Source organism: Talpa europaea (genome assembly GCF_964194135.1).
Source record: "Talpa europaea genome assembly, chromosome: 7".
Taxonomy (NCBI): domain Eukaryota; kingdom Metazoa; phylum Chordata; class Mammalia; order Eulipotyphla; family Talpidae; genus Talpa; species Talpa europaea.
The window spans coordinates 60,965,465-60,979,591 of NC_140074.1; the positions used below are offsets into that span (position 1 = coordinate 60,965,465).

The 14,127-nt window shown below is 44.9% G+C and overlaps 1 protein-coding gene across 3 annotated transcripts in view; it reads right to left on the minus strand.

Moving 5' to 3' along the window:
• The window catches only part of PTPN3 (protein tyrosine phosphatase non-receptor type 3), a gene marked incomplete at both ends in the record, with an annotated part of 127,748 nt that overhangs the window by 51,491 nt on the left and 62,130 nt on the right, over positions 1–14,127 (minus strand). For 2 of the 3 annotated variants that reach the window (XM_084237335.1, XM_084237334.1), the window contains 5 exons: positions 194–238; positions 4,607–4,685; positions 7,188–7,230; positions 7,307–7,414; positions 10,610–10,764. In XM_084237335.1, the coding sequence (XP_084093461.1) occupies positions 194–238; positions 4,607–4,685; positions 7,188–7,230; positions 7,307–7,414; positions 10,610–10,764 (430 nt within the window). Of the gene's footprint in view, positions 1–193; positions 239–4,606; positions 4,686–7,187; positions 7,231–7,306; positions 7,415–10,609; positions 10,765–14,127 lie in introns of those variants that run through there. The other variant, XM_084237336.1, reaches the window with a different exon arrangement.

Here is a 14,127-nt window from a genome sequence, read left to right on the forward strand (position 1 = left end):
TTTAGTGTCTCTAAACCAAATCTGAGTTAAAAACAGATGTCCAAAGCATAATGCTGGACAGGATGCTGTTTTCAACAGCCATTCTTTGTTTATATTTAATATTGTTACCAGAAATGCATGCTCATTCGATTAAAGCAGGAATTTTGCTAGTTTGGCAGTGGACAGGAAAGGAAGAATGCAAAATTCTTATTACCTTCCTTCGCAAATATCCATCTTCAGTTGTAAGAAATACAGATGCCTATGAAACAATTGTTTTCATTAATTCATAATATTCAAATTGAAATAAGCCAAAAAATAAACATTTTTGATGAGTCAAGGACAAGACCTGTGCATTTGAAAAGCAAAATACATGCAAACACAATCTGGCCTAATGTATCAGACACGACTTGGCATATTGCAAAGCTGGCCCCTTGGTAACCAGGCTTGGCTTGGCACAGTTGCCTCACTCTTGGCTGTGGAGTGATCCACAGCCTGCCTCCCACCCGCACATGCCTGGGGTCCACTGGCTGATACTGTTGTCGGCGAGTGACCCCACACTCAGCCTGGACTTCCGGATCAAACTCAGGGTATATCTGAGAGTACCAGGACCCACAGGCATTCTGCACAGGCAGCCCCCACATGCTGGCAGGCCGCTGTTCTGAACATGGCATTTGCACACCCACGTCCCCTCTGCATAAAGTTGCTGCGAGGAGGAGGGTCTGTGAAGACACCTCCTTGGCTGGGGTGCAAGCACCCAGCTGGGTTTTTCCCTGTGTCCCAGAACTGTGGGTGCTCATGCAAAAGCATAAACATCAGTCAACTATAAGCTGCCAGAACCTCGAGGCGGGATTCTGTGAGCTTCCGGTGATGTGACTTCGGAACCCGGGGCTGACTTGTGGGCAAAGCTTGGCAAGTCATCACAGGTCCCCATCCTGTGAACCTGCCCCTCCATCTAGGGAGGGTCCGGGGGCACATGGCATGGACATGCCATGCAGGCCAGGAAGAGCCCTGGAGAATGTTATATTTAGGGATGCAGCATACATGTGACACTTGGCTGAGAGCTCCCACTCTTTTAAAACCCAGATTTCAAATGGGATAGATATTCCAGTGTCTGGCTAAGATGATAAAAGAGAAACTTCCTGAACTATAATCTAGACACAGGAGAAAGGTTCAGGGGCAGGAGAGAGTGTTTTGGCAATCTGAACAAATTAGTCTTATTATTCCTTCAAATTTATACGATTAAAGGTCAAGGAGTTTTGAGGCACGAATGCGTCAAAAGATCTTGAAACCTCCTGTTTATAGAGGTCTGGGCTGTGTGCACGGCACTTCATAGCTTACTGCCTCCTTTCAGCCTCCTGATAACTCTGAGATAGGCACTGCCAGCTCTGTTTTTAACAGATGAGAAACTGGCTTTCAGATAAGATAATGTGGAGCCAGTTATGCCTTCCTTATTTTAACCTGGACACTGATTTATGAAAAAAATATGCCACAAATTTCTTATGCTCCTAATGACTAAAAAGCTCTGGTATTATATAATTTGACCATAATTATCATCAACTACCCACAATGTGTTGAACACCAGCCCTGAGACGAGTGACAATCATTTGCTGACTCGAGTCTATTCCATATTGGAATCTTGACGTCTTCCACCTAGGAGGATATAATCAGTCCTTTCTAGTTTGTTTCTATGTTTATCCAAGCTGACAATCAACCAGAATTAAGTGTCCTCGCCTATAATGCTACTGAGAGAAAGAAGAGAAGGGAGAGAATTATAGACAATCCAATGGTATCTAGGCTTTCACTGACGAGCCCCACTAATCAGTGTATTTTCCTAGGGATATAAATTAAAACACGAGCCTGGAGATCACCACTCACCAGTGCTACCTGGTTACCAGGTCAGCGAGGTTTCTGAGTCACCCCCACAATAGCGGATCTGATTCCAGATCTGAATCGTGGAATGAGACCCAAATTCTGAGACTGCCAGAAAATGAAATTCTGTTTAGAATGATCTAAATTTATCAGGAACAGCAGTTGTGGAGGCTCATGACAAAGGAGACACTTATTTAACCATTAGAATAAAGGAATATCATTTATAAGAGACTTGGCCTTGCCTAACTTGAGAAATGAAATCATTAGCATATCCATCCATGACTTCGACTTCAGAAAAAAGCAATGACTGTGTCCCTGCCTTGATTCTTAGAAAACAGAGAACAGGAACTACTCTATACTACATACTCCTCTGACTCTTGAGAGTTGACTCTCTGAAAAATTATCTTACTTTCAGATAGGTTACAGAGCTGGGGCTTAATAAGACACTCTGTCAGGAAAATAGGTAAAGTCTTCATTTAAGTAAACAGAACAAAACAACAACAACAACAAGTCATATGCATTAATGGTGGAAGCCTGGCCCAGCATCAAAGATTTGGAGGTCCTGACTCCCCTCCAGCTTTCTGGGAGACATGGGGGTGGTTGCTGCCTTGGCTCCTACTGTATGAAGAGAAATCCAGTGTGTAGCCTTCAGGAGGTGCCCAGCGCTCTCCACTCCACACTGGGAATGCCAGCCATCCTAAGATGGGAGGTGAGGCAACAGGGTATTGTCGAAAGTCAGTCCTGAACCAGTGAATTTTAGGAGGGACACGGACAAAGTGAAATTTATCCAGTTTTAGGGTAAGAACAAAAATTAGTCTATTACTCATCTTGAAAGCTGCCTCTGTAGCCTCCACCCACTGGCCACAATAATACCACCAAGTATGTCTGATTCCCACCTTCCCATGACAACGCTTGCAGAAATGAAGCAGTCTTCACTTCTCCCCACTTCTCTCCACCCTCAAATGTCCCTCAAGAGACAGGGAGGCTAGAGAAGATCTGTCAGCTCTCAGAGGCAGTGAGCTTCTTTGCCGTGGAGTACAAAAGCAGGCAGCCAATGACTCACAGGGCACTGTAGGGGGATGCCTGGGTTAGGCTGGCCTCAGTCCACTCATAGGAGTGTTCCACCTGCCCACAGGGGCCTTGCAGGGAGCAGACAGGACAATGGTGCCAATCACTAGGCCAGGGAGCCCAGTTCACACTCAGGCTTGGAAATCATCGGGTGGTAGTAAAGTAAACATTTAAAAAAGTGGAAACAGAACAGAAAACTTCGAAGTGTTTTGTACCTACTATTGTTTTATGCAATGTCTGCTGAGTAATTTACACATATGTGTGTCCTGTGCTATGAAGCAAAAGATGCTTTATGCCATTGGGTTGTAATTAAAAAGCCACACAGGCACACCTATGTCTACACAGACATATAATATGGGACACATATAATCCATCAGACTGTTTCTAAAACATCCCTTCAATAGCACTTGATAGTTGCAGTGGTCTGCGGAAATTACACACCTTTTTACAGATGATGCCAGCATTCTGCTCACACAGGCTGATGCCCTGATCCACTCACTGCTCCTCAGTTCACTGGCATAACGAGCCATTGTGGGGAAAAGGCAAAGCACATGTGTACTGCCCACTGGGTACCCAGGCCTCTTACAATGGCTTAAGATTTAACCTTAAAGGTAAATGCAGTCAGACTGCCAACGCTTCTATTATAGAGGGGAGAGGTGCACAAAGAAGGCTAGGTAGAGCAATACACTGATATTTGGCCTTTAAATATATTAAAAAGTAAAATGTGATCATGCAATTACCACTAAAAAAAAAAAAAAAGAAAAATCCAGACAGAGATCTGCGTTAACGTTACCTCCTAAGTAATGGCCTCATGACAACAACAAGCACAGGAGAGATTCAATGATCCTGAACTTCCACTGCTTTTTTTTTTCTCCGTAAGAAAAATGAAAGTATAATAAAAGGGCTTAATGTTGACCTAGGGGAGGGGAACTAGAGGCATAGTTGAGTTCAGAGAACAACAACTTTTCTGTGCCCATGGCCCCCTGTTCCTCACCCAGAAAATAATAATCCATAATAATTCTCACCCAGAAAACCCACCTGCCAGTACAGAGCCAGGGTCAGGACAACAGGTCCCCAAGCGGGGTAAACAACGCCAAGGCAGTGCTTTTCCCCTTATCTGGTTCACATATTGTTCATACTTGATTCACCCAGGAGAGAAGCTGAGTTCTTCTTCTTACTCTCCTTTCTGGCTCTTACCAGCTGGGGATCTGATGGAGAATTCTTAATCCAGAGACTTGTTATCCTACAGAGTTTCAATTCCAGTAGCTCAGTTTGCACTGCACTATTTGATCTGTAGTTGTTTTACAAAGTTGTCTTCCAAACCAGGCCTGCATTAGTAGAAAATGCCTCTGCATTCTTTCAGCACAGCATGCTCCACAGGTAGACGTGTGGAGGTGAGGAGGCAGATGGAGGGCAAGGTGAGTGTGCTGGGGATTGCACCAAATTAGGAGACAGAGAAGCAGGCCCAAGACTGAAAACTAATTAGCCAACTACAATTTCGATAAATGTACCCCCAATTTTCACTTGGATTATAATTGTCAGTGCAGTTATCTCAATTTTCATTTGGATCATAATCATCAGTGTAGTTATGCCCAAATGCAGCATTTGGCGACAATGATAAAATAAAGAGTACATTTTTAGTGGTTACATGCTTTTGTACACTAAAAGAAAGCTTAAAAAAAGTTATTACCTGGTTTGTTCTTGCTGCAGTGAGTTGGGATCAGGTATAAAAAATCTTACTCGAAAGTGCAGAGTACAGGGGGGACCTCCTACAACAGTGTTCAAGAACAAATTAGATTTTCTCTCTCTTTAAAAAAGTCAATGTATATAGCAGCTACTCTCTCGTGATGCACTTTTCACAAGACCAAAGTCTCTTCCATCAGTTAAAGAACTAATTTCACAAAAGGAGCGCATTGTTAATTGATCATTCAGAAAGCTCCAAGTCTACAAGAAGTAATTTATCTTTGCCACATCAGCACAGAACGAGATAATATCACCTTCCTACTACAGGGTTAACTTAGGGCTGTGTTCAGACTAAGCACTGCATTGTCTTTATTAGGAATTTTTTTAATCCTTAAATCAGCAGATCATACAAAATTCACAAAGAAATAATCTCTGGCATCCGTAGCAATTTTATACTTTTCAAATGTTTCAAGCACCTTTTTAAGTCAAACATCACCACGACTGAGCAGGCTGGGCTGCCACTGACAGCACTGTCCACTGATAAATCTCAGGCTCACGTGTGCAGGTGACATGCCTTGGGTCACACAGTTGACTGACAAACCTGAACTGTGGCACCAAGGTCTTTGATTCTGTTCTGCCACATTTCAAAATCATTTGAGTACCGAAAAATATTTCATGCTTTTAATGAAAAAAGTGATTAATATATTAACCTACATTATACAATAAACATACTTAAATGTTTATTTATATGTCTACAATGCCACCAAGAGTTGATTTGCTTAAAATTAGTCCATTTCCTTCGCCACCTGAGATGAGTAGATTGTGTTGCTAAGATCCCATCCTCTTTTTGAGGGTGATTTTATCCCTTTCCATCACCTGGCCACCGTCACTGGCTCTACCTGTGCTCTGGGCTTTCTTGCCCTCTGAAACTGTATCCACTCTTCTCAATGATCCCCTTCCTCCCCCAGTAGTTCATCCTGGTCCTGCCCTCCCTTTTCTTTGGTGTTTTCTATATTATCTCTGGCTTGTGCCAGAGACAATGGTGTGAATATAACTGTGAGCATAACTCTGAAAAGGCGCCTGGGCACCAGAGGGGGACACTGTAACACTGGTGAGGGAGCTAAGCACTCTCACTGCCTTGAGGTGCCCTTCGGCTCCCCTCCCCAGTCTATAACTTGATATGCCCAGGCACACCTCCTCTCCTTTCTCCCTCTCTGTACACCCAGAGCACCCCTGCATGTGCTCAGTGCCTAGAACTTTCTTTGCCCTTGCTTACAGCTCCATATTTGGCTGGGAGCTCCTTGAGGGCAGGGCCCAAATCTGATTTGGACCACATTCTCAGTGTGTTGCCCAGACTTTGACAAAACAGGACCTCAGGACTTGCTTGCTGAATCAATGAGTTAGTGAGAGAATGAATGACATCACCTCTCCAGGCCCCATGTGCACACTCCTCTGTGGATTGAAATGGCGGAGGTGCAGGTATTTATCTGGCTAGTGGCTTTGTGACTTGATGTGAAAAGATATCTTCTGAACGCTAAGGACAGACTCCAGATAGAGTAAAACCAGGGTTACTCGACTCTACCTTTCTCACCTAGATGCAGAAAGAGTGGGGGCATGCAGCATCATGAAAATGCACACTTGTGTGTCAAGACCCACCTGCTGGCACTCCTCAGAGCCATTCACAGGCCACATCCTGTATGGAGGGCACCACCAGGGTGCAGAGGATGTGACAATGGCCCTAACATCAAGAGCTTGCAGTTTTGCAGGGCAGATAGAGCCTAATAACTGTTAGATGAAAGAGAACATGCTCTGAGCCAGGAGACAGGAAGTGATAAATGTAAGGGAATCACAGATTCCACTAGGAGAGGAAAAGGGATCCGAGCAGCTTTGAAGAATGGGAAGATTGGGGTATAGGACAGTGGGCAAGAACAGCATTCTTCAACAGAGGGAACAGACGGGGAGAGGGCACAGACAAGTGTGTACAGCACTGGAGGTCAGCCAGGTTTTTCTGGGGCAAAAGGTGCATAAAGGGAAACAGAGAGCAATGCTGTAAAAACAGGCTGAGAAAAGAAGCAGGCAGAAGGTGGGTGAGGTGTCCACCTTACCATGTGCTACCCTTTGGCCCTGGGATGCACTCATGACTAATGAGCTGTGTCCTGTGTGTGACATTACTAAATTATGCCTTCGTTTCCAGTGAATGAAGTCTTGCTAGAAAATTCTAGGGGGGGGTGGGGTGTGCGTGCGTGTGTGTGTGTGTGTGTGTGTGTGTGTCTTTCGCACTCTGGCTCTCACACGGGGGAAGGCAAGTCAGTCTCTTTCCCCTTTCTTCCTTGCAAGAAGAAAGTGGGTTCCCTGGGCTCTTCACTGCCTCCTCTCTCCTTTCCCTAGTGCAGACCCCTGGAGAGTTATTGGCAGCATCTCTGCTCACTCTGAAGTCAGTGAGGGAGAAATCTGCTCACTCCTGTCCTCCCTCTGGGATCACCCGGAACCCAAGTGGCAGATGTTACAGGCACACTGAGGAGGAGGAGAGATGTTGGCTGTGCTGCACTCACCCTAATGTGTAACTGCAATGAGAAGGTCACACCCACCTTTTAATTGCTTCCGGATGGGTTTGCTGGATTCCAGCCATCTCTGTTGGATAAGAAAACACAAGATATAAAACCAAACCATGCAGGAGTCCAGCACGTCTTAAAGGGACATCACTCACGGGAGAATCCACTGTGTCATTGCCATGCTGCAAACCAAAATATTCCTTTTCGGTCACGCCCAGGTGGTTGTGTGCCATGTCCAGAAGAACTTGACCGGTGTCTTGTTTCTAGGGGAAAAAAAACATGCTAAGAGGGCAAAATTTTAAGATGAATTAAGCACTAATGGTTAAAAGTCTACTGTAGCCAACAAAGGAGTTTGAACTTTGAGAGTTTCATGCACACACATCCCACAAAAAGAAATGATTTAATAAATTTCAAGTGAAGAAGCCATACAATAACATATAGGAAGCAGAGCTAAGAAAAACAACATAAATATGATTTAAGACAATATGAGTTTAATTTCCGAAGGCTTCCTCCTTCCCCTTAGCTGAGATTCCCAAGTGATGAAGTCCACATTGGAAAACTCGGATATCACAATTACAAGTTAAGTCTCTGAGACCTACCCATGGATTATCTTCAGCAAAAATGCTAATAATTCCATGTCAGTTTCTGTTGATGCCTCAGAAGTCACGAGTGTGTACAGGGAAAAATGCCACTAACAACATAAAGGAAGATGGCCCAGATCACTCTAGGCCCTTCCAGAGCACCTCAAAGTGGTCTAGCGAGGGCTACCCTATAGGTTTTCCAGCTCACTGCTCCCCGTTCACATAAGTGAGAAGCCCATGGGAACAGTTACCCACATTTCACGGCCAGGGCTCAGAGCTAATGGCAGAGGCCCACTGCTGGCCTGGGAGGGGACAGAGCCGTACCAGCAGCCCTCCCAGCAGCCACTGCAGCACATGGCGACAGCTGCTGTCAAGGGCACAGTAAACACACAAGTACACCATAAATGATCAACTCAACTTCTGGGGCAAGTGGAAGCGCCCCGGACCTGGGCCTGGGAGGATGGGGGGCTGAGAGGCTCCTGTCCAGGTGCAGGAGCCTACAAAAGGCCTGGCTAGCAGAGGCCCGGCACTAAGAAAGGCACAGGGGTGGCCAGCAGCAGGGTGTGTTTAGGAAACTGAACCTTCTGCTTTAACAGGCAGACTTCTCAGGAATCCTTTGAACGAAATCCCATTTAACTTAAGGACAATAGGAGTCAGAAATAGACTGTATAGAATAAGCAAAGGTAGATTTTTTTCTGAGCGCCTGCGAGTGAAAATATAGCTGAAAATAGGTCACCGTGACAAGGATGAGGAGAGTTAGACAGCAGTTGGCCCCCTCCGGTAGCTGCTTTTTTTAGGAGGGGGTCTCACACTGCTTGGCCTGAAGTATGGGAACATGTGACAGGCCCAGCTCTTGAACTCACCCCCTTTCCTGCCCGGGCCATCCCTGCTGCTTCCTACTGTTTCCCAGGTTACCTTCCATCACAAGGGAATCAAGACAGAGCAGAAAGCGCGACCTGCTCCATTCTCAGTGACGACATACTCTACTCCCTTGATGTGTCAAAGAGCCGTCTGCTACTCTTGCTGACTTTATTTTCATATGTGATTATACATTAGGTTTTAATACATATTAACTCCTGTAATCTACAAGGAGCCAGACATGATATTCTGTGCTCTTTTTATGTGCTCTCTCATCTCTGTACCAATGTTGCTGAGTTGCCATCACCAGCCCTGTGCTGATGACCAGGGGAGGCTCTGCTCCTGGTACTGTCAGCCAGGGATGGGCTGTCAGCCTGAATCAGGCCGGTTGGCTGCCAAATGCCTGCCCCATGACACTGCCTCTCTCTCTCTGGGGTGCACAAACCAATTATTCCCTGTTGTCTGCTCTGCACGCCTCACCCAGTTCTCAAAAGGAATTAAAACACAGTAAGTCTATCCCGACAGGCATCCTAGATAGTGCCAATGTACTCAAAGAACTTCTCGCTAGGGCTGTACTGCACAAAAGGAAGCCATGAGCTATAAGACTATTTGAAGTTTAATTAAAATTTAAAAAAATCCAGTTACATTTCAAGTGTTCAAGGGTCCAGTGGCTGCTGTACTGCTAAGTGCAGACAGAGAACATTTCTGGCACTGCAGCAAGTTTTTTCAGACTGTGCTGTCCTAGAAGATGCTTTTCACCAAAGTGACTTAAGAAATAGGTCACAGGTATATGTCCTATCCCCCTAATTAGATTTTGGAGAAACCTAACTAGACAATTACATTCCCTGGCTGGGGTTTCTTCTCCTAATTATAATAAGTTTCCCACCTGCAAAAAATCCAAGGCCCCTGTCCTTAGGGAACAGACCTGGGCCAGTGTGGAAGTATGTGGGAGTGGGGTAGAAATTTGGGGAAGCACCACCTCCACTGTCTACTTCCACTCTGTGCCAGGCAAGGAGCCCATATTCCCATATCCTTAGTCATTTTTCCAGCCTAAGTCTTGCTCACTAACAGGGAGGTAGGGAGGTGCCATATTCCCAGGGCAGCTGCCCCACCCCTGGACTGGGAAGGAGAAACAGCATCTACCATGTGACGTCACACCAAATGCCCTTGTCTGCCAGCCATCAAGGTCCAGAGTGACCTGATCAGCAGAAGGCAAGGAGAAGACCCAGGGATCACCTTCTGCTACCCTTTAAATTATGTTTTTTCATTACCCCCCAGCTTTTTCACCCCCACCCCCACCCCGCGCCCGTCTCTCTCTGATACCTCTCCTTGTACTTTCCAGAAGGAAGCAGATGCTGGCAGCCGGTCCATGGTTTAGGACTGGCTAGAGAATGGGAGAGGCGGGCAAAGGTCATGGGCCTTTGCCCGGGATGCTGACTGGGATGGGTGGGGCAGAAGGGAAGGGTTGTTCAAACAAGGTCCGGCTGGCCTGAGACCTCATTTCCAGTCCTGCTTCTGTCACAGTCTTGAGCGGGGAGAAGCCAGTCATGAGGCTAACACTCTCGTGGTCCTCCAGATAGGACCCACCACTTACACACTTAACGAGCTGCTGCTGTGGCCAGCCCTATGCTGGGCAAGAACAGGACCTCATTCCCGGCCTATGGGAGCTCAGTGTGAAGAGTGGCATAGAACGTATGCTGACGCCATCATTACAGCAAGGGCGACACTAGCTCAGGAATTTGAAGATGTCACAGAAGGAGTTACTGGTAAGTCATTCAGTTCCCATCCCAGGAAAGGGAAGGTCACTCGAGGAGAGCAAAGTGGTAGAGGTTATTTCCAGTCCAAAACTCAACATACAAGATGTGACATCTCAAGCTTTTAGGTTAACATATTTTTTTTTTCTTCATTTTAACAAACCAAGAGATGAAATTCTCTTCAAGAAATGATGAAAAATCTCTTCAAGAGAAGAGATTCCTCGGAGTCATTAATTCAGAAAAAAATTAAAATTAGAGAACTTACATTAACTTTAAAGGTCTGTACCAAGCCATCTAAAAAGCGGATGCTGCAGACGACTTCAGATCGAGTTTTCTCTTTGGGTAATTCTGAGGTTCGTATGTTGTTAATTCTTCCACCCAACGCACGTAACCTGGAGGTCATAACTATTGCTGAATGACCTGTAAGGGAAGACAGAGCTGTCAGCGCTGCCATGCAAATCAGCAGTTACAGGTGAACGCACCTCAGCCCCCGCAGCCTTCTTCCCCATCTGCTCTGATCTTCACAGGAATCCAGATAATGAGACTAGATAATAGTCCACGTTTCCATTTGAGTTCTGACTTCTAAGCAAAATTTATTGCTCAATTACAACAGTTATAGAATCATATGGTTTATTTGTGTATCTTCTATCTCCTTGGCCTAGATCTTCTAATTTCTTAGGTTTTTGATTTTTTTATTTGCATTGTATATATTTGTATATGCCACCATAAGATTCTACAACACTAAATGTGGTATCTTATAATCAAAATGCATATCAGGGCCTCCCTAGTGGCCTAGGGGTTAAGTCTCAGCACTACCATCACTATGACCTAAGTTCAATCCCTGGCCAGGGAGGTGACCACATGACGCAGCAGACCTCTCCTCACTCACCTGCTGCTCCCCTCAGCAGTGCATTTCAATAGATTCGCCTGTTCTCCCCACTCTGTCTCTGGTGAATCTTCCCAGCATCTGTGGCCTATACCCCAGTTCTTCTATGCATAAATAAATCTTTAAAAAACCCACTATATTTAAAAGAAAAAGAACCTCACAGAGATAAAGAATTCTTACAAATCACTAAGAGACAAAGAACCTGACAGAAAATGGAAACCACATTAATGGTTGAAGAGATACAAACTAAATCCACAAAGCCTGCATACCCATAGGAAGGGCTACGATGAAATCTGAAAAAAATCAAGAACGGACCAGGATGTGGGGCAACCTGCACTCCCAGCACTGCTGGTGAGAACAGAAATCAGCGCAACTACTCTGGGTAACCGCCTGGCAGTTAAGTACTAAAGCTGCATATGCTGTGACGTCATTCCACCTACAGAAGAATATACCTTCACTAAAAGCAAGTATAAGAAACTCCTAACAGCCCAAACTGGAAAGGATAAACTGGTACAGCCCTACCACACATAACCACACAGAGATGGAAATAAAGGCACTACTGTTACATGCAACATGAATTCCTCTAACACAGTGTTGAGCAAAAGTAGCCAGACACAATAAATTACCTACCGCACAATGCCATTTACATAAAGTTCAGAAACAGACAAAACAAATTAGTGCTAATAGAAGACAGGCTGGTGGTTACCTCCAGGAGTAGTGAGGAAGGGTCCTCCAGGTGCCAAGGATGCTGGCATGCTCAATTTGGAAATTCATCAAGCTCTACACTTAATGATTTGTACACATTTCTGTACGTATATTTCAATATTTTACTTAAAAAATATACCTACCAAGAGGGAACTAGAGGGCAGTTTAAAATCTGACCAACGTCTATTCAGGGAAAGGGGAAGTTATTTTACCAGTGAATGCAACTGTGAAGTGGCAGACGAGATTGAAAAGGTATGCAGATAAGCAGGTGGCAGGCCATGAGCAGGAACAGAGGAGTAAATCTGATGAGTTGATGGAAGAGCAGATAAAAATGAAGGACTTAAGAGAAATTTAATGTTCTTTCTTAATTTGCTGCAAACTTTGCATTATGAGCTGGGTCTTTGCACAAGCTGTTCCTTCCGCATGGAAAACCCTTATTGCTCCTCTTCAACCTGACTCCTATTCAGGCCTGAGTGCTCAGCACAAGCATCATCTCCTCAGGGAAGCCCTCCCTGGTGTCCCGAACCACTCAATTGTATCAAAGGTGCTGTTTTACAGTGCTCACCACAATTTCACCTTTGTAATTGGTGATACGTTATTTGGTATCTGCTTCTCCCACTGGATACTAAACTTCATAAGGATACAAAACTGGTCTGCTTAGCAAGCCTCAGCAGAGCCTGGAGGCACAGCTCAGCAGCTGGAAGCGAAAATACAGAGGAGATGAAGTCTGTGTAGAAGGTACAGCCAGAGAAATGCACTTGGGTCCTTATCTGAGTTAAAGAGCTCCAGGCAGTAGGTCCTCTACTCTTGTAGATAGGGAATCTCGAATCATTTAAAAAGTTCCTGGGACTGACAGTAGAAGGAAACTTATTCAGCCTCTTACAAAATTCCACCCACCCCACACCTCCACCTTGCCCTTTCCAATGAAAATGTCATCAGAAGCAGAAATGCATTTTCTGAGTAATACCAAAAGTTATCAAAAAACAACAAATGTGTTCCATAATGCTTTAGCGCTATTAATTTTGAAATGTCAAATTTATCTTTTATTCCTTGCCTAAGAATTTCAGGTGAGTTTGCTTTCTTTTAAAGATACAGTAGAACCTTGACAGGAGTGGATCTTAGGAAGAGGTAGAGCACCTGCCCCGCTCCCTTGCCCACAGTGATGAAGCACCCCGGGGTGGCAGACACTGCCATTTACTCCAAGGCGCCCTCAAAAGGGCCAGGCAGCCAGCAACTAGGGGTTTGGTCTTCAGGGAACTTCAGACTTGGAAAAGTCAGACTTGGAAAATAAAGTGAGTAATCTGAGCAATTCGCTGAGGACACATGAGAAAGGATGGGCTGGTTCCATGCTGAGACACTCAGGAGTCTGCAAATGAAAGTTACAGGCAGAAGCACCAACCACAGGCACTGATTTTCTTCATCCATGTGGCTAAGTATGGCAGCACGGGTGAGGTTACCAGTGGGACTTAGTCACTTAACCGTGGTTAAGTAGCATCGCCCAGTATCCAGCTGACAAAGTTGACCAGCAACTCAGAAGAGACAAAATTTCTCTTCCTCATATCGATCTGTTACATAAGGGATTGAAACTTGAGGACATGTCATAAATGTATTCATACTCAGGTAGTCATGAAAATTGCAGAAATGTCCTTCCCACGAATGTTCCCAAACAGACCTTGACACGAGCCTGTCTAATGCTGACTAACCACATTAACTGAACCACGTGGTGTTTTCAGACTGTCTTGAAATGATCTCTTAAACAATCTGGTCAGGACAATGCATTCTAACTGCCCTGTTTCCTGTGCCACAGCCTTTTGGGAACTCAGGGTTTCTATGGCTTCCTTTATAAGCCTCTTAATTCTAAACAAAGCCACAACCCAAACAGAAATACACTGGGCGCTCCAACCACAAATGATCACGGCTGTAGCTGATGCATTTTACAATCTGGGAGCCAAGCTTGTGCACTGCATATTTTTTTACAATCAAAAACAGCACAGCCTTAGAATCTGTTTTGCATAGTATAGTAGAGGTTCTACTTTGATACAGTCACTATCAAAGATTATACTTGTAAGACACGTGACCCAAAGAGGTAACATCTCACTGTGCACACAGTAGGGGACCAATACATACGGTGATCACTGGAGTACACGTACTAGGTACTCAGTGAAAGGCATGTTAGTAACAATGTGAAGCTT